General features: G+C 50.1%; 3 protein-coding genes across 6 annotated transcripts in view; 1 reads left to right on the plus strand and 2 right to left on the minus strand.

Moving 5' to 3' along the window:
- Window positions 1-3,241, plus strand: part of LOC104131319 (galactose-3-O-sulfotransferase 2) — a 4,207-nt gene extending 966 nt beyond the window's left edge. The window contains exons 2-4 of the mRNA XM_009644477.1: window positions 259-369; window positions 985-1,933; window positions 2,384-3,241. Coding sequence (XP_009642772.1) covers window positions 259-369; window positions 985-1,933; window positions 2,384-3,241 — 1,918 coding nt within the window. The remainder of the gene's footprint in view (window positions 1-258; window positions 370-984; window positions 1,934-2,383) is intronic.
- A 2,947-nt stretch (window positions 3,242-6,188) lies between these two features.
- LOC104131320 (aquaporin-12) lies at window positions 6,189-8,697 on the minus strand. The gene is made up of 3 exons (XM_009644479.1): window positions 8,091-8,697; window positions 7,478-7,594; window positions 6,189-6,370 (listed from the first exon to the last, which is right to left on the minus strand). The coding sequence occupies exons 1-3, from the start codon at window positions 8,695-8,697 to the stop codon at window positions 6,189-6,191; spliced, it is 906 nt and encodes a 301-aa protein (XP_009642774.1).
- A 3,606-nt stretch (window positions 8,698-12,303) lies between these two features.
- PAK2 (p21 (RAC1) activated kinase 2) overlaps window positions 12,304-22,082 on the minus strand; it is a 41,218-nt gene continuing 31,439 nt past the window's right edge. For 3 of the 4 annotated variants that reach the window (XR_004842730.1, XR_004842729.1, XR_004842728.1), the window contains 4 exons: window positions 20,132-20,328; window positions 19,426-19,563; window positions 14,053-18,934; window positions 12,304-12,862 (listed from right to left, as the gene is read on the minus strand). Coding sequence is in view for 1 of the 4 variants with exons in the window: in XM_035899957.1 (XP_035755850.1) it covers window positions 18,848-18,934; window positions 19,426-19,563; window positions 20,132-20,328 (422 nt within the window). In the remaining 3 variants the exon portion in view is untranslated. Of the gene's footprint in view, window positions 12,863-14,003; window positions 18,935-19,425; window positions 19,564-20,131; window positions 20,329-22,082 lie in introns of those variants that run through there. The other variant, XM_035899957.1, reaches the window with a different exon arrangement.

Consider the following 22,082-nt stretch of genomic DNA (forward strand, 5'->3'; position numbering starts at 1 on the left):
GGAGTCTGCAGTTATCACTGTTTGCCTTTCGGTGCGATATTTGTATCTCAGCTGGAAATTTCCACTAGGCTACACTGCTTGAGCACAACCGCTGAGGTCTGTTGGTTATCGTTGCCTCTGCACCTCTTCCACATACAAAAATGTGACCTTACCTTAAAAAATAATTAAAAACAAAGTCTCAAGGCCTCTTCCCCCCCTGCCTCACACGCACACATTTCTTCTGCCTACTAATGGTCTGAAATATCTGCCTCCTTGCAGGAAGTTGAAAGCAATATACAGGTGCCAGCCAGTCCGGCTCTGGGTCTTCTTCAGCCTCCTCATCCTCCTCTTGGTCACACTTCAAGTCATGGAGAAGCTGCAGCCTGCCAAGTAGGTCCCAAGGAGGATTGCAAACCTGTGCCTCATCCTCCAGCCTTTCACTGACCACTGAGGTGGGCTCCTGAAAACCACCCAATAGTGCCGTCTTTAGACAGGAAGGAGAAACCAGGTGGGAGACGACCCCTCTGGGGCTCTCTTGTCCAACCCCTATGCCCTGGCCAGAGCCAAGACCACTCTGGGTCCACACCAGACTGCTCTGGGCTTTGTCCTGTCTGGCCTCAAAACCCTACAGCCCTTGAGCATCCTCCCAGTCCTCCCAGTCTGGTGTCATCTGCAAACTTTCCTCCAGCTTCTCCAGGGCACCTACTCTTCTCTCTCCCTGCCTCTTCTTGCTTTGCCTCTTTCCACCAGCCCACAGCACTCCAGCTGGACAGGGGCATCAGCACATCGCTGCTGACCTGTCCTCTTCTTGCACTCACACCAACCTCCCAGGGAAGTAGCCAAGTCCTACACCCACCAGCAATGCCACCCACCCCAAAAAAGAGGTGGGAACACACTTCAGGGTGTCTGCAGGGAGAGGGGTTGGTTGGGCTGCAGAGGCGCTGCCCTCTTTGCATGCTCCTTCCATCCTTGCAGCTGAGCCTCACATCCTCCCTGTTGTTACAGAAATTGCCAATGCGAGCTGGAGCGTGCCCTGCAGCAGACCACGGACCATGGCCAGAAGCAGCCCGGCTGTGCCCTCCAGACCCCCAACCCGCAGCGGGAGGATAATTCCCTGCACTGGCAGAGGAAGGCCGTGCCAGACCCTGCTTTGAATGAGAGCGCACAGGATGTTTTCCAGATGCATCTGTACTCCAGCCAGGAGACCCCACCAGAAAGCAGCCCAGGCAGCCAAGAGCAGCACTGGATGTGGCAACCTGTGGAGAACAAGAAGGCCAAAGCCCATCTTTCATCCACAAGGCTGAAATCTCAGCTTCCCAGCCGGAGAAAAGCAACAAGAGAGGATCCTTCTCCAAGCCTTCCTGGGAGGATCTCCGAAGTCTTGGGAGATGATGATGCTGTCACCAACAAGTTCATAATCTTTGCAAATGGGAAGCCCATGGAGGAGCTCAGGAGAACATCACCAGCAGGAACAATGCAGGTGGTGGTACAGAGCCAGCCTTGGCCCCAAGCCATAGGATCTCCCCACCGTCAGGGGAGCAGCTTGCTTAAACACGCCATGCCAAATTCAGCCCAACCTCCACAGGCAGAGGTCTTCTACAAGACAGGCCTGGAGAGGAGATTTTCCCCAAGCTGGACAGAAGTCTCTAAGGTTAAGGAGGTGACACTTGGAGAAGGCCAGCAGGCCAGAGGGGTCTCCTTGCAAGGGGAGACATGTGAGCCCAAGACTGATGTTGTTTTCCTGAAAGTCCACAAGAGTGCCAGCAGCACCGTCATGAACATCCTCTTCCGCTTTGGCGAGACGCACAACCTCACCTTCGCCTTCCCCATTGGGGGTGGCAACCAGCTTTTCTACCCACGTCATTTCTTGGCGAGGTTTGTCAGGGGCTTCTCCCCCAAGAGCCCTCGGCAGTTCAACATCCTCTGCCACCACATGCGGTTCCTGCAGCCGGAGGTAGGGGCAGAGCCATGACACATTGGGAGGGGGAAACGGGAGAGGGAGAGAGGGGCTCGTGGGGAGCAAGGTGGGACACCCACAAAGCATGTAAACTCTTTGGGGATGAAGCTAAAGAGAAACAGGATTGCCCCCAGGGACCTTGCATGTTATGGGCACCTCTGACAGCTTCTGTAAACAGGTTTGATGAATCGTTGAGGTTGGAAAAGCTCTTTAAGCTCACCAAGCCCAACCATTCCCCTAACCCTGCCATCCTACCACTAAACCATGGCCCTAAGCACCTCCTCTGCACAGCTTTAAATACCCCCAGGGGTGGGGACTCAACCCCTTCCCTGGGCAGCCCCTTCCAGGGCTTGACAGCCCTTGCAGGAAAGAAATTTTTCCCAATGTCCAACCTAAACCTGCCCCGGTGATACCCCACCTTTAAAACCTCCTTTTTTTCCTCCGCAGGTGCAGAAAGTAGTGTCCAGCTCAGCCATCTACTTTTCCATCCTGAGGAACCCTGTGCATCTCATGGAGTCCTCCTTCGCATACTACAAGGGCACGTCAGCTTTCTCCCGCGCCCACAGCCTGGAGGAGTTCCTCAGCCAGCCCTACCACTACTACAACCCTGCAGACAGGAACAGCCACTACGCCAGGAACCTCATGACGTTTGACTTTGGCTTCAACCCTGACGGAGAGGCCTCAGCCGAGCGGGTGCAACTCATGCTGAAGGCCATCGAGGCGTCCTTCGACTTGCTCCTCATCTCTGAGTACTTCGATGAGTCCATGGTGCTGCTGAAGGAGATTATGTGCTGGGACCTGGACAGCGTTGTCTCCTTCCCGCTCAACACCAGGGACAGCAGCACCAAGTTCCCGCTCTCGGACACCATCGTGGAGAAAATCAAGGAGTGGAACAGGCTGGACTGGGAAATCTACACCCACTTCAACAGGACCTTCTGGGAAAGGATTGACCGAGACATCGGCAGGGAGCGCATGCAGCGGGAAGTAAAGGCACTCCGGGAGAGGCAGATGGAGCTGGCGAGGACCTGCCTGCAAGGGATGGGCAGCGTGGCCCCAAAGGAGATTAAAGACGCTTCCCTGAAGCCGCTGCAGCATGGCAAGGCGAAGATCTTGGGCTATAACCTCAAGCAGGGCTTGGATAAGGAGACAGAGCGCATGTGCCGGCGGCTGGTGACCCCAGAACTGCAGTACAGCAGCAAGCTCTACAAGAAGCAGTTTCCCCAGAAGCACCCTCAGCCCCGCTGGCCCGCACCCTCTCGGCAGGGCAACGCCCCACAGCACAGGCTGGAGGGCTCCCAAAACTAAGCCTCCTTGTCCCCCTCCAGGAATCGCCACTCTCCAGCTGCCTTTGCTGAGGACAGCGAGGCGCTCACCTACTGGGCTCAGGGGCTGCTCTGGCCCCACGGGGGGCAGGCGGGCTGGGACGCTGCTGCCCACCAGAGCCCCTGGCCACCTCTCCCTGCGCAGGACCCACGCACGAGCTCTTGGGTGCTACATGCTGTCCTTGCTGTGGAGTGGGACGGGCCGCAACGGGAGGTCCCAGGGGCTCAACATGACACGGCTCCTCCAGGGTAGGTCCTGAGCAAGCAGGGCAAAGCCCCCATCTGGCAGCCAAAGCCTTGGAGGAGGTGATCCAGGGCTTTGTGCTGTGCAGCACTGGCTCCAGCAGTGAGGAGCAGAACCAGGAGGGCAGCCCAAGCCCTCAGTCCCGCACCAGAGATCACGACAGTGCAGGGTCCAGCTGGAAATCAGAGCTTGATTTACAGCTCGGGAACCAATCTGTCTGTCCAGCTCTCCTCCACTACGCCTTAACTCCACCGCACTGGAAAAGCAGCCTCTTAATTAAAAATAACAAGAACCAGACCTCAAATGAAAAAAATAATCAGCTTTTTTTTGCCCTGACTCTGTGGTTACACGTTGCCTTCAGATGCTGTGCTGATAAGCTGCATTTATAGGATCGGCGTCCTACCCCAGAGCTGCTGCCAGCACCGTGGGGGTCAGACCGTAAGTTAAATTCCCCACGCATCCGGGAGATGTCTCGTGACCATCTCTGCAGCCAGACACCCCGTCCCAACACTTGGAGCAGCCGCAGGAATATTCTACAGAAAAATACCCCCAGAATGGGCTGTGGCAGGCTAGACAACCTTAACACTCTTATCCTCAAATCAAAAGCCAAGCCAGCAAATCAGTTTGGATAAACGGAAGCCCCAGCTCGGGATTTTCAGCACAATACACAAACCAAAAGAGGTTCAGAAAAAAATTTCCAGGGGGATCTGAGTATCCCAGGCTCCCCCTTGACCAGCCACGTAGAGCCTCAAAGGTTTTGTTTTCCCACCCAAAGGCGCGCACAGTTTAACCAGGATAAAAACCAGCCTGCATTGCCACTGCCCTTCCCTGCAAGGGACCAGGCAGTGCCGAGCACCCAGCAGGGCATGATGTGGGGGCATTGGTTTGGGGGCATTTGCTGTGTGGTTTTTGAGGCATTGTTTATTCCATAAAGTTTCACCTCTAAGGCACTGGTCCCTTCCCTCATTTCTCTTGTTGGGACGCGGTGGGGTCTCATGGTTGCAGAGGTCCCACTCCCCTCTTGGTTCCTGGGCAGCCTGCGGTTCACCCCATGCACGCAGGGGAGATGGGCAGCCCATGGGCAGCGTAGGCAGGGTCATCCCCCCAAAACTCACAGGGGACGTAGCAGGGATGCGGGGAGGCAGAGGGCTGGCACCACGGTGCACTGCGGGTCTGGGTACCAAACCTGCATCTGACGCTTTCCCGGGCTCTCGGTTCATTCCGGATTTTAATCGGGTACCTCTTCCTTATTCACCATTTGGAACTCAGCAAGTAAGAGCAGATTTCCCTGCTCAAGCTCCTGCCAAGGTGTCCCAGGGCAGGGATACTGATACAACCAGAGCGTGGCACAAAAAGCACAGCATGCCCCACCACACACACCCCACAATCTGAAGCTCTGAAAAGCTGTCGCACATCAAGGATATATTCAGATCAGGAATTTTCTGCCCAGAGAAGCCCTGCAAAGTCAGGTGTTTGCTGCCAAGTGCAGGAACGGGCCGTTTTCGGCAGGGGCGATGGCTCAGCATCCAGCCATGCCCAGCAGCTCTGCTCCAGGGATGCTGCAGGTGGGATTGCCCCAGCCCCTGCTCTCCTGCCCCAGAGAAACCCCCAGGGTGCAACACCCATGGGGCGCCCCGGCATTGCCTGGGGCAGCCCTGTTTACCTATCGAGGTGTTCCCACCCAGGTTACCCCCTTCCAGAGCAAGCAGCAGGCAGGGCAGTGTCAGTTTGGCCATCTCCACGGCTGCTCCCATTTTCAGGGATCAGATGGGCTGATCACCCCCTGCAGAGCTCACAGGAATGACATCACTCACCTAAACGCCAATCACAACATTTATTTTTTTTATCATTTCCACAAGCCGTCGTTTTATCTTCAGGAATATTTCACATAGCCACAGAAGGAACCCCGGGGAATGCGCGTGCTCACCCACACCGGCTCCGTACCGGCTGCCTGGGTCTCATTATTTTTAACCACAGACACTTTGTGCACCATTTATTGATGCCTTACAGTGCACGAAACCCAGGCTAAACACCGTGTCCACAGAGGAGCAGAGTCTCCTGCGGCCAGAGAACTCCCTTGCCCTGGAGCATTTCAAATTCCTCTGCAAGAACTGCCAGGTTCAGCCTGTGCAATTCAGGGACCTCAGTTTAGCTCAAAGAACACCAATTTTTGACCAATATCCATTTTGTAACTCGAAAGATAAAAGCCTCCTTCCTCCTCATCCCAAGTTTCCAAGGCAGTTACTGGGTTATTCTTTTTTATGGCTGCAAGAAACCCAGTCAGGTTATTTCAAGTGTTGCACGATGCAATAACCTGGAGTTGCTCAAGCCTACCCGCATAATGGTCCTGACTTTCCGTAAGCTTCCTGGCAATACAAGACAACCAGCAATTTATGTAAAAGTGTTAGGTTCCCCCTCGAGCTAGCAAGGCAGGCTTGAAACATTTTGGGCTCTCCAGGGAGACTTTTAAAGCTAATGCCAAAGGCGCACAGGGATTCAGACATCCTGCAAGGTCAGCTCGGCCAATTCCTTTGCAATGTTTTAAAAAAAAATAGTAATTTCACCCTGCGGTAGGGACCGAAGGGTCAGGGCGGATGCTGGATGGGACAAGCAGCAAAATCCTCCGTGCCGGGAAACCCTCTCCCAAGACGGAGGCTGCAGGGGCTCCTTGGCCCCTCTCTGCAGCTCAGGCACGAGGCTCAGAGTTGCTCTTCCCCCCTTTCCTCCTCCCCCGTGGTTCGTCACCCTCCACGTGTGCCGCCACCCTTGCCTTGGGTATCTTGTATTTGGTCTTCTGGCTGTAAAGGAGGTTTTTCTGGAAGAGTCGTGGGAGATTGCCTTGGTACAGCAGGAGGGCAGCGAGCATCCCTGAAACGAGAGCACGGACCCCTTCCATGTGCTGCATCGAGCTTCTCCAGGGCTGAGCAGTGGTTTTCAGGCCCATGCCACAACCTTCATTACGACCAAAATGTAGCTCAGCACCACTGAAGTCCCCACTGACAGTATCTAAAAGGCCTTTGCTGTGTTACTTCAAGGAGAATTTAACCATTTTGTCCTTAATATAATACTGAGGCTTGTTTTGACCCAAAAGGGCCATAAACCATGCCAGCAGCCTCCTTTCCCCGCTCTCTGCATTCTAGGCAGCACGTATCCATCTCCCCGTGATCATCACAGAATCATTTGGGCTGGAAAAGCCCTTTAAGCTCACAAAGCCCAACCGTTCCCCTAATCCTGCCATCCCACCACTAAACCCTGGCCATAAGCACCTCATCTGCCCGGCTTTTAAATCCCCCCAGGGGCGGCTGCCCCCCGCCCCTGGAAAGCCCCTTCCAGTGCTTGACAGCCCTGGCGGGGAAGGATATTTTCCCAATATCCAACCTAAACCTGCCCTGGCACAACTTGAGGCCGTTTCCCCTCATCCCATTGACTGTTCCCTGGGAGCAGAGACCGACCCTGCCAGCTCCCCCCTCCTGTCAGGCAGTTGTAGGGAGCGATAAGGGCTCCCCTCAGCCTCCTCTTCTCCAGGATGAACACCCCCAGCTCCCCCAGATGCTCCCCAGCAGCCTTGGGCTCCAGACCCCTCCCCAGCTTCCTTGCCCTTCTCTGGACATGCTCCAGCCCCATAAGGTCTCCCCTCAGCCTCCTCTTCTCCATCCTCAAGCTGTGGACAACCTCAATAGCATAACTCAGGCCATCATTGCCCTAAAATAGCTTTGCTTCATCTTCCCCAAACTTTGGCCCCAGGGAGAGTTTTGCCTCTGTCTCATGTAGAAATGGGATTAAAAAAAAAAAAAAATGGATAACAAAGGGACGACTTGAGTGACCGGGAAGGGGGACAGGTAAGGACACTTGCCCCTGGCAAGACCCAAGTTCAGCCCTTTGCCAGGAAGGGTTTGTGTTACACCCAGCTTTTCTGCGTTGCCCTTGCCCCGATCCCAACCCCTGCCCCCCCGGCACCTCCTTGGCGGATCTCACCTGCGAGGGGCCCCAGCCAGTAAACCTGCATGTAGTCCCAAAAGCTGCTCCCCGAGCAGTGGAAGGTGGTGGCTATGGCCAGGGCAGGGTTGAAGAAGGCGCCCGTGAATGGCCCGGCTGCATGGGAAGAGAAGCACAGCCATCAGTCTCGCTTGCATCCTTCGAAAGATCAACAAAGAGCTGGACCAGGAGACCCGGGACCCCTCCTGCCTGCGAGAGGCTCCGGGAGCACCTCTGCTGCCCAGCGCTGGCAGCTGCATATTCGGGGTCTGTAATAGCAGCACACGGGGAAATCCCACCCTCGTTGCGCCAAGCTTTGTGGGAAGCAGAAGAGCTCAGCGCGGGATGGAGGGGCTGCGTTAGGGGACATTCAAGGACAGCGCTCCCAGTCTTGGGGCAAGCTATGGCTTCTCCCGTGCCACCATTTCATCTGCTGCCTAGATATCCTAAACTGCCATCTTCATCCCAAAATGAATATTCCCCAAAGTAAGTAGAAAACAAACCTTTTGGTAATCGTTCTCTCTCACATCCTGGAAGGTGAAGAAGGGGCCATTTCTCCCCCACAAATCAGGTATTCTTCTAAATTACTTAGAAAAGGGTAGGTGCTGCTCACCTGTGTGGCTCAGGAAGGTGACAGTCATGGCCAGGGCAGGGACCCGGTACATCTGGTGGCTCTGTCGCAACTTGAGATGGACCAGGTGGAAAAGGAAAGAGCAGGTACCTTCCACAAAGGTGGCGTGGTGCGTGGACGTGCGGATGGAGGAGCTGCACTCTGACGCTATCAGGTTCTGTATGAGGTGGAACTGTGTCAGCTCCCAGGACCAGTAGAGCTTGGTGACAGCCCAGCCCATTCCCATGCCCACACCCTGGGCCAGCAGCGCGGCCGCAGTTGCTGGGAGGTTGGACTCGAGGAGCAGGAACTCCTGGAGAGAGACAGTCGGGTTGGCAGATGCTCCATCAAAAGAGGCGCCGTGAACCACAAAGAGGAGAAAGAGCAGAGTCAGGACCACATCTGGGCCGAAGCCACCACCCCATGGGCCGATCTCCACCAGCATCCTCAGCTCAAGGCAGCTCATGCACAACTGTAACGAGCCAGCGAGTTCTCTGGCAAGGCAGCCGTATGCTCCAGGAGGCAGCAGCCTCTTGGAAAGCCTCCTGAGCGCCTGGCACACCCCAACAACCAGGAAAAAAAAAGCAATGGAGACATTCAGGCCAGCCATAGCAAAGGCTGCGCTGGGGGGAGAGAGCAGACCAAACCCCAGGAGGAAGCAGAGAAAGCTTCCGCACCTCCGCTTTATAAAGCCGCAGGTAAGCAAACGTGGCGCAGCCCGACAGGCTTGGGAAACAAAAAAAAAGGTGTTTGTCCCAGCCAGAGGGCCCCTGTGTTATCCCCGCCGTGCCGTCGCTGAGCCGCCAACCCCCAGCATTCCTATCCAAGAGCCTGCGGCGGCTCTGCAGAGCCGCTCAGGGCCTTCCAGCAGCAAAAACCTTCATTTTGTTTCTACTTAGCACCATAAAACGTAATTTATTTCCCCAAGCCCAAAGCCTGGGATGCAAAGGGTACTCTTAGAACGCCAGCAATGCAAGAATTCCACATTTCTCCAGGGCAGAGCCACTCTAAGCCATAGCAAAGCCCATCTTTGGCCAATTTGAAAGCCTGGCTTGCTTACTGCTTCCAACCCTTGTCTTGAGTGAGACCTTGCCTTGTTTGTTGGTGGCACTAATTTCACATTGATCTGCAAGGTGGCATTTTAGCAGCAGTGACATTTCCCCTCCTCCTGCTGGCAATCCCTGTATTGGGGATAGGAACATTCCCAGCTCCACCAAAACCACCCCGTGGTGACTTCTGAAAGCCACGACATCTAACCACCTAAATACATTTGGGTTAGACCTTTGAATACACGATGGAGTTGACGGCAATCATAGGGGACAAAATATGCTGCATTTGCTCCAGCGGTTGCGTCCTCTGCCCCAGCTCCTGCCAGGTCCCTGGGGGACCCCTGGGCTCCCAGCGCTGGGGGTCTGCAGGAATAAAGGGGACGGTGAGCACTGGAAAGTGCAGGAACAGCGCAGGCTGCGGCAGGAAGGGTGGGATGGGCTGGGTAACATCAGAGTATCAGGGACTCATCATTAACAGAGCATGAACAGTTCATCACATGTCTGCTGGGTCACTTCCCTGCTCTGCAGCAGAAATTACACCACCTCAAGCCCATGTTTCCCATTGCTACAGTCAGAATAGCACCTCCTTCATCACCGGCATGCTGTGGGGGTAAACGTGCCCAGGGCATGCTCCGATATCCTGGGAACAAGTGGCGGATCTTATGGTGATGCAGCTGCTGGGCATCGGGGCCATTGTGCTCCGTATTCCATGCCCAGGGCATGTGCCGGCTACACTGGTGGGCAACGCAGGCTCCTCTCACCGCCCCATCGGCAGCGTAACACGTGCAAGGAGTCAACAGCTTTTATTAATGCCATTTTATTTCACCCCCTGTGGTCATTTATACAGAAACTGCCAGGAAAGACAGGTTTGAAGCGTGCTTGACCCAGGGATGAGGCACTTAATATAGTTCAAGCTGGATACGGCAACTGAAACCAACCCCTGCAAACCAGGAGCACATGCTTCAAAGGCGTCAGAGCTCCTCCGCCTCTCTCCCTTATAGCCCTTGCTGCAGTGGGATGGAAACATGTTTTGGTAGGGCTTTCTAGAGATGTTTGATGGTCAGGGCCAGCCTCAGCATCTCCTCCTGTAACTCCCTCCTTCCTTTCACCTTCATTCCCACAGTCATGGCCATCACCAAGAGCTCACCCAAGGGTGGTTTTGGGATGGTACCTGGTCCCCAGTCACTGCGGCACTTGCTTTGGAAACCTTGGCAAGCCCGAGCAGGGAGAGGGATCACGCTGCAAACAGCGACATTGTCCAAGCCTTCCCCTCCTCCCCACCAGAACTGCCCTGTTTTCGTTGGCCTGCCTCAAAACGTAATCACAATTTTACCATTTTTATCTAATTCCTCTCTCCAGAAGGCAAGATGAGCATGCATCTTTTGCCTCAAGTGAGCAGATGACCTTGCCTGAACACAGGAAGATGAAACGTGCTTTAAAAGACTCAGAAAATTAATTTTTTCCCTCATGAAAATTCACCTCTAGCTGTGACAAAGCTTTGGTCAGATGAAACCATGTGTCACTGCAGATCACCACAAAAACTTCACATATCATGACCCAACTCGTTTCTTTCCATCTCCCTTACTTTTGCATTTTCCCAAACCCCCATCTTTAGAAACAAAACCTTACAAGGACCCAGCGATGCCAACCCAAGTCCCCGGGAAAGAACGGCTGGCTCATGGGATGCAGATGGGCAGTTTGCACAGGGGAATGCCATGGATCCTCCCATCCTGCATCTCAGTCCCTCCGACCAGCCTTTCAACCTTGGTTTCAGAGGGTTTTGACAGAGCAGACAAGAGCTTTCCAACAGGTTCCCCCTGGAGAGTGTCTCGGTCACTGAGCAGAGTTCACCCGGATCAACAAGGAAAAAAAAAGGGTTAACACACATCCCTTACACTAATATTTCTGGCTACTCTTCCAAGAGAAAGCTACCATGTGCTAGCGCCTAAAAAGCAAGTGCATGGTCTTGTCCAGTTCAAGAAGGATGAGAAACTCCTAGAGAGAGCCCACAGGAGGGCTCAAAGATGATGAGGGGACTGGAGCATCTCTCCTACGAGGAAAGGCTGAGGGAGCTGGGCTTGTTTAGCCTGGAGAAGAGAAGGCTGAGAGGGGATCTCATCAACACGTACAAATATCTGAAGGGTGGGTGTCATGAGGATGGAGCCAGACTCTTCTCAGTGGTGACCAGTGCCAGGACAAGGGGCAATGGGCACAAACTGAAGCAGAAGAGGTTCCAGTTGAACGTGAGGAAGAACTTCTTTACTGTGAGGGTGACTGAGCCCTGGCAGAGGCTGCCCAGGGGGGCTGTGGAGTCTCCTTCTCTGGAGATATTCAACCTCCACCTGGATGATGCCCTGTGCACCTTGCTCTGGGTGAGGCTGCTTGAGAAGGGGGGTGGGACTGGGTGATCTCTGGAGGGCCCTGCCAGCCCCTGCCCTTCTGGAATTCTGTCCCCTTCCTCCACGCACAGCCATGACATGGAAAACGTTGTGATACCCGTGGTAAAACTGGGAAAAAAACCCAAAAAACAACAACAACAACAAAAAACAATCTCAGCACCTCTTCCTCCTCCCAGGAACTGATTTTTCCTTTCTTCTCAAGTGTTTTTGAAAGTTGGGCCTTAGGGAGTAAATATTCAGAGGTCTTTAAAAACTATTTCCCATCCATTGCCGGTAATTATGCCCATGGCACATCCTGCAATTGTGGGACACTTAACCCAGGCTGGAGAAAGGAGCTGGGAAGCTGTTGCTTCTGAGGGTAATTACAGGATGATAATAATCCCACCACAGTGACAAGCGGCTCCTTTCCTATCCAATGGCCGAAGGGGACAGGCTTCCAGCTCCAGACTGGGGTATGAGCATCTTCAGGCCACTGCAAAGGCAAAACCAAGTGTCCCTGCGGCTCAGCTCAGCTGCTCCTCTAGAAACAAGACTGTCAGATACCCGCATGGAAAACCACTTTTCTGTGGCTGGAACATCAGGGTCTTTTCCTTTCAGGGCTGTCAGGAACACCACCTTAAAATGTAGGTATTTTAAATGGGTTTTTTTTAGCCACGGGATAGGAACAAGCTGGCATTTCCACAGTTCAGTAAAATAAATGCTCTCTGAAAACACAGAAGGGTAACAGAAGCTGAACAGAACCACGCTGGCTCCCCCCCGCCACGCTGATTTCGCCCAAACAGGCAACAGCTAAAGCTGAACACGGTCGTAAGGTTATTTAATAAGAGTTTTACTGGGCAGGGGAGTGGGTGAGAGCTTTCCAAGAGCAGCCCCGTTGTCAGCTGCTACAACAAGGCAGCAGAAACCCGGCAGCAGCTTTGCTCCCACCAGCAGCCAGACCAAAAGGGCTCAAGGAGAGGCATGAGTTAATTGGGCTTCACAAGAAAAGACCCGAATCCTTAGAACAAGCATTTGCTGGGAGGAAAAAACAAAGATGGATCATCCTCGGCACTGGAAACCTTGAATTCAAGGGGGACATCTGTCCTTGGGAAGATCAGCCCCATTCCCCATCCAGAACATCCCTGTGGAGACGTCTTGAGTTGCACCAGCATCATCTCTGTTGACCCGTGGTCATAGTGAACCAGATCCCATATTCACAAAACCTTCAGAAGACACCAGAAACTGGAGCGCATGCATTGAAACGCTCTCTGCTATCCCAGTCTCATCCTCCTCTCTACCAACTCAACACATCTTCTCCAAAGCAGAAGTCTGGTGGCCTTTTAGTGTCCTAAAGAGAATGAGCAATCATTAACTTCCCAGTGGGCAAATCCCCTTAAAAAGAAAAAATAAAATTCCCATTAAAAAGAAAAAATATTTAAAAAAAAAAATCATCAGTGCCTCCCGGCTGTTTCAATTATCAGGGAAATGGGTTGGGGGGTGATGTTACGGTGAGCTGGAAGATATTCCCCCTGCAGATGGGAAGGGGCAGAAGCAGCATCCCCAGCTCAATAAGGGAAGGACAGCATGAGACACTGCATCAGCGCTGCCCTCCTCCCTCCTAACAGGCTGCAGCTGGAGGAATTGCAGTCAGAAATTCACTGTTCTCACTGGTTGGTATTTTCCCCCTCAAGAAAAATAAATAAATCAATCAATCCTTCCTTCGGCTGGAGTTCAAAGCAGGGAAAAAAAGCTCTTGGAAAAACCCACTTCCTCCATGCAACTGGAGAGCAACATTAGGAATGCAGCCGAGCTCAGCACAGTGTCATGTACCTTTCCCACGTGACTGAGGATGGCTATTTTTATTTAAAACAATTTGCAGAGCAAAACACAAGTTATAAAAACAAGGGGGGGGGGAAAAAATGCAGCTGTACAAACCCTGGGGAGCAGGCTCGCACACGAGCCATGCAAATTGTGCCGAAACCAAACACTTTTCTGCAGGCACCACTGTGAAAAAGCTGATTAGAAATTAAGATCCTGTTCAGTTTTCGGCCATCCTGTCCAAATTATTGCCCTCAGCTTTGCGGTAAACTCACCACAGCCAAACAGCAGCCCCGATGGGGAGAAATCGCTGCCCCCCAACTTCACCATCTTGAAGAACAATGTTTTAAATGCCCGATCTTGAATAAAGGGATCCAAAAAGATGGGGCTGCTCTTGGTTTTAGTCTAAGCCAGGTGTATGCAAAGGATGAGCAAGTTCACACAAGACTTAATAGGATGAAGCAAGGACTTAGCAACTTTCAACTCGTGCAAACCACATCAGCCAAAACCCTGCTCTCCTTCAAGCAGCCCAAGTACCAATATCCAGATAATTAACAACTTCCACTAAGCACCTTCTCCCTCCTCTCGTCTACTTTCACACCCCCCCTTCCCCCAAATTAAATGCAAAATCACTTAAATGCAGAGTTAGAGAACATCAGTTTAAATGCATAAAGGGTCAATTATATATAAAGACAAAGATACTACAACAAATTCATTAACCTGAAGAGACAGTGCTTTGTGCAAAACAACATTCTCACGTCTGGTTGAAAAGGCTTCCGAAGACGAGTGGTTTCTTCATTTCCCTTTGTCAGTGGTATGAGCAAAGCTTGTACAACATGCAAGAAAGGGGCAGAGATGCTTTCCCAATAACACATGGGAAACACACAACACAACGAGTCCTTGACATTCACAACCGAGACAGAAACTTCATCCAGATTTCCACTGAACCGGTCTCAACCCCAAAGTAAATTTGTTTATAGATGTCCTTTTCTTCAGCTAGGCTGCCGCGTCAACACACCGCAGCAGTTTTTGCAGTTTTGATGAAAAACACAAGTCTCTGCAGCCTACCAATGGGCACCATCGCTCTCACCCCAAGTCCCAGGCGAGCTGTGACACCCAGCGTCCTTGCCCTGTTCGGCTCTGTCGGACCAACGCCGATCAGGGGGGATGGCGCAGAACCAGGAGCGGCGTCTTCCAAGTGGGCAGCAGGACAGCTCATTCCCCGCATCTCCCATGCCGTAACATTTATATACAGGATTCCAGACACTATTGACGGTGCAAAATAAAGCAGTCTTGTTTGGAATCATTACTGGAACATTGTCATATTGCCATGATCATGGTTTACTGGCCCATCAGTCCCACCCCAGTCACTACCAAAAGGCGACCTTACAGCAAAGGTGGAAGAAATAACTGTGAAGGACTAGGCTGGTCTTTGCTTTGCTCCCTTTGCAGGGGCAAGGGATTTCTCTTCCACGGTGGGTGAGAAGGGCATTTCAGAGCTCTCTCCTCCGGTCAGTGATCTGGAGCACTTTGCGGGACCGCACAAGCATCTGCCAGTGGCACGCGGTGGCGAGGAAAGCTTGCCGTTATCACGAGGTTGGTACAGATGCTGATGAGTAATAACATTTTAGAAGAAACAGGACAGGCTAGTATAGCATAAAATGATATCCATCATAATTAAAGCATTCATAAGAAGCTTAATTACAAATACATTCTGTTAATCTCATTAAGACATCTGAACGTGTACTCTGTTCAGCTACTCTTAAAAGGTATAAACTTGTGGCGGGGAAGGGGGGGAAAAAAATCCAAATGTTTTTTAAAAGTTTATTTCTAGCCCTGAAAGAACAGTTATTAAACAAAGTCAACAAATACAGTAGTTAATATTGCAGTAACAATTAAATAACATGATGGGATTAAATTACACAAAAAGGCAACATTAAAATCTGAAGACAGTTAAAAAAATAAAAAAGCAAGCTTGCACCTACTTCCATTTCCATTGACAGCATGAGGACCAGAGGGGGAAAAACGGACCAGAGACGTTTATCTATCCAACTCCAGCTGGAGAGACCCTTAATGACCTTCTTGCCCCCACCCCGGCCCACCCACCATCCCCTCTGGCAAAGGCACCCAGCCTCTCCCGCCTCCTCTAGCCAAACCTTTTGCACCTCCCTGCACCAGAGAGCCAGGGGGCGGAGGGGGGGAGCGGGAAGCCTACAATTAGTCTCGTTAACACCTAAGGCAGGTCAAAGCGCACATTCCCAGCACCGCAGTTGCTTTCAATGGAAAGTCTGGTTTATTCTATGATAACAAGAAAAATCCCAGGAGTCGCACATTCCCTACAAGCTCACAACTCAAGCCCTAAGGTGCCTGGCTCCACAGACCCAATTAACCACGCCATCGTATGTATCCCCGTGAGTATTTGGTTAGAATCTGACTCGGGATCTTACACTGGCACCCAAGAGAGAGCAAATCCCAGCACTTTCAGACACAATCCCTTCCTTATCATCGTCTACTCAAACTCTGGCTTGTCTCCGTCTGCCCTAGTGACACAGCAGTGCAGAACAGCCCTGCAGCAAGTCCGAAAGACACTAACCTGCTCCCTTCAGGGGGAAAAAAACATGGCTTGCATTTTTTAATCTTGCTGACACCGTTAGAAAAGCCCCTAAAATACAAAAGCATGGTATGGCAACCTCCTCCTGGCTCTCTTCTCCTGCCAGCCTCCATCTCTGGCCCCGATTTCTGGCAGCAGGGGGTGAGAATCCTCACCACGTAAAACTGCTGCATGGGGAAGGGGAGATGCAGACACTTCTCGACGTCAGAGCTAAACAGCATTCTGGGCCACGTAGCAAGCGCCGAGACACGTTTTGGTAACCTCTGGACTGGGCCAAGTTTTGTAAGCTAAGACGGCTGAAAAGTTTGGAAATCATCTCCTAAGTAGACTAAATTGGACAGATTTTCTAATATATGTTTTAAACCATTTTTGTTCATCAATAAAAGTGAAGTAATAAGTTAAAATTACTTATGATTTCATGGGTTTTCTATTTTAAAAAAAACCTATATTTATTGCAAGTTATCTTATTGTCTAGATTGTGCCATCCAGAAATGAAAAAAAAAAAAGCGATAAAAAAAAAAGAAAGAAGAAAGAAAAGCTCCCAGTTTAACTCTGGCACAAGGAGTTTCACCAAGTCCATTGCCAGCAATGGACAAAGAGGGAATCATCAGTACGACAGGCTGGGGTTTTTTCCTCAGCCATGCCTCCTTGCTGCTTCATTCGACTGGGGAGCCAGACGGACGCGAGCCGGGGGCATTGCCATCACAGGGCTTACGGTGTCCACGGCTCGGAATACATTTTGCCTGTGAAACGCATCTCGATTTACTCACCTGGAATGAGACACTGCCTCGAATTTAAAACCGTAACTATTCTTACACTTACAGTTAGAGGGATTTATTCCTCTGATGGAGCAGTTAACATCATTTACCAGACATAGATTTTTACTACCATGCCGGAGCGGAATGGAAGCTGAACAGCCGTAACCACAGCACCCTGCACAGAGCTGCATCTTGGTGGTACCATGCCATTTCCTAGAAGCTAGTGAGTCGCAGCAGAGGCTGCGAGACCCTGGCCCTGCTTCCCCTCCATCGTCCCCACAAACAGCCTCTGCTCTTCTGGCCTGCCGCTCTCAGCTGGAAGTTGGTTTTGTCATACCTCGGCTACCAGTCCCCAAAACATAGATACCTCTACCACTATACAAATACCGAAATTATCTGAAAATGACTTCTATCTTCTGCCAGCAATGCTTGTAAAAGTGTGCAAAACATTTTTATTCAGGGTCCTCCAACCATCACCCTATCCGTCCCAGGTCCCGCCCCACTGGGAATACAACCAAATTCCACTAAAGTAATGGTTGTTCTTTCACAGAACCGTTTGGCACATCGCAACTACAGTTGGCTCTTCGTTAAACTGTCGGGGAAGTTGAAATGCATAGACTGTAGCACTAGAAGAAGCCAAGGCACGGGCTCCTCTACACTTGCCCCCGGTAACATCCCAAGAACATAACCGCTCAAGTTGCTCACTGTCCTTCAGAGGGACGCACTTTTTCTTGCATTGAATGTTTGACTTCAGCCATTCTAGCTGGTCCAATGTCTTTAAGAGCGCAAAAGGATCGGTGCGACACATCGCATCTCCTCAGCCTGGAACCAGTTGGTCAAAGAAGCCCCATGAACGTCTGATGGCACTGTTCTCCCCTCTCCGCCTTTGCCATCTCAGAACAGCGCTTTGGCATTTCCAGGTGTTCATCATCTTCTGTTTGAATCATATTTAAAAAATCCTCTATCTTCAGTGTCCTCAGATCTGATTATTTGTTCTTCTGATTTCATTAGTACAAATGGAGCACATACAAAATAGGAAAAAATAGCTCTAATACTTAAATTCTGACAACTCCATAGGTTGAGGCATTATTTGCTATGGGAAAAAAAAAATTACAACATATACAAAAATGTATTTGATACAAAGAAGGGAAACGTAAAATAAAAAAGTCAAAGGCACCAGCATAACTTCCAAAGCCCAAGTCAGAGCACAGATATAATACGTGTTTTTGAACCACCCACTGCACCAAGCACGTTATCCCTTAAGCTTCTGGCCAGCAAGTCTAACAGGAAAAAAAAGAGCAGATAGGAAGACAGCTAGTTTTTTTTCTTGCCCTGACTATAGCTGATCATTTGATCATAAATAAAGTATCTGACCCCTACCTACATATCCATAAATGGATGCCCAAAGACTTGACCAATCATTAAGTTTCAACAAAGGGGCCGCATCTTTGATTAAAAGTCCACAGAGCACAGGCGTATGAAAGAGCCGAATACTTCTTCTTCCCCCTCGCTCCATATTCATCTTAAAAAGCAAAACACATCTCGATACATTAAGATTTTGTAAGTAGCCAAGTTGGTCAATTCTACAGTACAGTAACAGCTGATCCAGAAGAGAAGTGAGGGGCAAGATGTACCTTCACATGTGTCACACTTGCCGTGAATCTAGTCATACAGGAGCTTACTAGAGCCATCTAAAAGTCAACAGATAGAGGAGAGGAAGAGGAGAGTGAAAGATATCAGCAGGTAAAATTAGTACTGCTCTCTGAAAGCTTGAATCTGTCATTCAAGTATTGAAAGTACCCAGAAGGGTACAATGAATGGGAGCTGTTACAGCGAAGTCATTAAAAACCCTTAAAACCCCAAGCACAGTAAGTGGCATTTCTGGGCTGTCTGGGGAACCAAAAAAAAAAAAAAAAAAGGCCAGTAATTCAGTCCTCAATTCCTTCCAGACCCCAGACAGGGATCCATAGAATCACCACAATTTATTTTGGGTGTCTTCTGGATGAGAGTTTCTTCCCTTTTGCAGATGTTTCCCCCCCCCCCCAAAATCCCTTCCCTCCCCCCAGAAGTGTAACAATTTCATATATTATAAAGATTTGTAAAATACAAACAAACAAAAAAAAAGATGAAGGCTGTGGCAGTAATGTTAGCGGTTACTCTTCATTGCTTCTTTGGCTGCCAAGATCAGTGGCGTCAAGCTAGAAAGAGGTTTGGCCAGTTTCAAGAAGGGATGCTGCCAGGAAGAGAGAAACACAGTACATTAGTGAAGAACGCCGTTTAAAAGGCCAGTAGAAACCATACATCTACACAGCTATCAACGCCCAGCTCCTGAAGGGACAGATCCAGAGCATCTCAAGCCTGAGAATCATTCATACTCGCCCCAAAGGAGCCTTTCCGGTTCCAGTAATTCCCTACAAAGAGCTTTCCTGCTCAAACGTCTTCTCTCAGTCCCGTTCTGCTCACTTCAATGCCTCTGTCACAGTGAGTTTGTAAACCACTAGATGCTTTAGCAGTCCCAGCATGAAGGGACAGATTACTGACGGAAAGACTTCAGAATATATATGACAATCTTTGATGACTGTAGCTCTTACCAACTGCTCTCCACTAGAATCTTTGGAAGAAAATACACACAAAAAAAAGCGCCAGTCTAGAGTGCAGTTTATCACAGGCTGACCTTACTCATGGCTTCTGTATCTTAGACTGTGAGAAGCAGCTGATTCTCACCTGTAGCAATTCTTTGGCTGATCCTCTCTTCTCTACATCCATCTCCAAACACCGGTTCAAGAAATCCCGGAATATTGGGGACAGTTTCTCGGGGTTCTGCAGCTCTGGTGTGCCGTTAGTTGCTATCAAATATAAAGCCTGTAAAATGAGGAATATTGCATAACCAAGCCAAATCTTTACAAGATGCCAGATTGACCTGCCTAGAGGCAATCCCTTAGTGTAGATGAGAAAGGGCTCTGCAGCCTACTTCTCCTCTCCCTTATAAGATTAAAAGCTGTAAAAATGCCACAATTCTTGGCAGTCATGACCTATTCTTGCCAGTAGCAAAATAACGTTCAAAATCTTTTGGCAACAGATACTTACCTTGGCAAAGAAAAGATCAGATTCTGCCACAAGCAGCGTTTTTCATGACCTAATGGATTTACTTATTTACTTTCCCTAAACTATCACAGAAGACCGAGTTCAAAGTCCAACGCTTTAGTTATGAGCAGGTACCCATCATCTAAACAGAAAAATTCAGGGTAGGGCTGATTGCAAATTCAAGACAGCGGTCTTCCTTGTGGAGGAATTTTCTTGCACTGCTGAAGGTTGTTGGTGTTTTTTGCTTTGTTTTCTTTTTAATGTACATACTATTAATGAACAATTACTGAAAATGTTCATATGGTAAACACCCACAGACAGTTCTGGCCATATCTGGGCTTCTTACCCTCAGGGGGTTTTCGTTGAGGTACGGGGGTTCTCCTTCCACCATCTCAATAGCCATGATGCCCAGAGACCAGATATCCACTTTGGGGCCATAGGCTTTCCGTGTGACCACTTCAGGAGCCATCCAGTAAGGAGTTCCAACCATAGTGCTGCGCTTACTCTGCTCTGGAGTGATCTGAGCACAGAAACCAAAGTCGGCTGTAGGATAACAGAATTTTAAAAAGTTAAATTGGTGCACCCCAAGTAAGTGGGATTCCTAGAAGACTTCTCTATTACTACACATATATTTTACTCCTATGCTTGAAAGGGGCTTAGGGGGCAGGGGGGTGTCGCCCCCTTTTTTCTCCCTGCCACATTCTCCATATTACAAAATCCAACGTGCAAGATAGATACAAAACCTGAAGGTGTTTAAGCCGGGCAGAATTCCATGGAATGAAGATAAGGCTTTTTTGTCCTCTGGAAAAGGGACACGAACATTACCCTGAAGAAGAACAGTATTTTGCCCAGTCCTCCCTTCAAGAATCTCAGACTGGGTAACAGCCAAAAAAAGTAATTAAGCAGCATGCAGAAGGCAAGTATTGTGCACATGGTATGTTATACAGCCTGAACTAGGAAAAAAACCGAGTCCACAAACCCTGGCTTCTGCCCCGCTAAACAGATTTTATTTGTGCAGCTATTGAGATCAACATTTCACAGCGATTTGGCCATCAAATACAGGTACTACAGCTGACAGAGACATGGAAACAAGGCTTCAGGTAAGTGAAGCGCCACCCCACTCAGCAGAAGGAACCTGGACAAACAAACCTCTCCACAAGGTAACTACCAGAGAGAACAACCACACTCAAGAAAACGAGAAAAGTCACCTATTCCTATAGCCTTCAGGTGCAGCAGCAATGCATGTTCCGTCATGTTACTTTATCCAGCTGCAGCACTCCCACTTCCCAGGCATGTAAAGCATCAATAAGAACACAGTTAAGGCAGGAGACAGATATTACCTTATCATTGACACTAAGTTTGAGAGAAAGAGAGAGAGAGAGAGAGAGAGAAAGAGACTTCAAAATTTTGAGTTGTTTTTGAAGGTTTTGACAAGCAGTGCTAGCAAAAGAGCCATGGTCATGAAAGTGCTAAGTTGTACCAATAGGACTATTTAACAAAGAACTACCCCCACCCTGACTGTCAAAATGCTGCCTTAAATAATCAAAACCAACAAAACAAACAAAACAAAACAAAATCAAACCTACAGGAGCCACTGAGTTCCTTGCCAGCATTTCCTGGCCTTTATCAAGGTGTCATACTCAACTCAAAGCACGGCTTATTTGAACGCACACACCAGAGAAGCGGCAGCAGCCAACGTCTCGCCCTACCGAGGCCTTCAGCACCATGCCACACCAGTAAGGAGAGGAAAGACAGGCAAGATGTAGAACCCAGTTTCACCAACCAGCAGCGTCTGTAGCGGCACAGTGGTGACAGGCAGACTGGTTCCTCTTACTTCTGTCACCAGTCTCCCAGAGCCAGACTCTCTCAGATAAGGGGAAGAGCTTAGAAAGAAGGTGCAGCTTCTTCCACCCTCCACCCAAAACGACTGCTAAGCAGCTCTATAGTCACACAGCCAAAGAAGAGCTCAACACGGATTACAGTAACTCCCCTTCATACAGGGCATTTTTACAGCTGACTTCTGCTTTCTCCTTTCTCTCCCTCCTCCTCATCTTCCCCCAGTCTCCTGCGGCCAATGCTTCTTTACATAGGCTGCTAACCCTGTCCTTTTGCCACTCTGCTTTGCTTTGACAGGTCTTACATTTTTGAGCCTTCTCCAGCTAACTCTTCTCAGCCACACCCTCTACTGTCACTATCTTCAGCCACTGAATCCACACAGTTTGTGCACAAACACATTGCACCCTTAAAAAAAAACCCTAAACCTCCTATGCAAGCAAGCAGTGCATCCAACAACGCTG

The sequence above is a fragment of the Egretta garzetta genome, unplaced genomic scaffold (assembly GCF_000687185.1).
Source record: "Egretta garzetta isolate BGI_Z169 unplaced genomic scaffold, ASM68718v1 scaffold448, whole genome shotgun sequence".
In the NCBI taxonomy this organism is placed as follows: domain Eukaryota; kingdom Metazoa; phylum Chordata; class Aves; order Pelecaniformes; family Ardeidae; genus Egretta; species Egretta garzetta.

What these genes read in the sequence shown, in the direction of transcription:
- LOC104131320 (XM_009644479.1), bottom strand. Translation starts at nt 8,697, where the DNA reads ATGGCTGGCCTGAATGTCTCCATTGCTTTTTTTTTCCTGGTTGTTGGG. An exon ending in CACCTTCCTGAGCCACACAG is followed by an intron (nt 7,595 to 8,090) that starts GTGAGCAGCACC and finishes CTTCCCATGCAG; the next exon opens with CCGGGCCATTCACGGGCGCC. An exon ending in CTGGCTGGGGCCCCTCGCAG is followed by an intron (nt 6,371 to 7,477) that starts GTGAGATCCGCC and finishes CTCTCGTTTCAG; the next exon opens with GGATGCTCGCTGCCCTCCTG.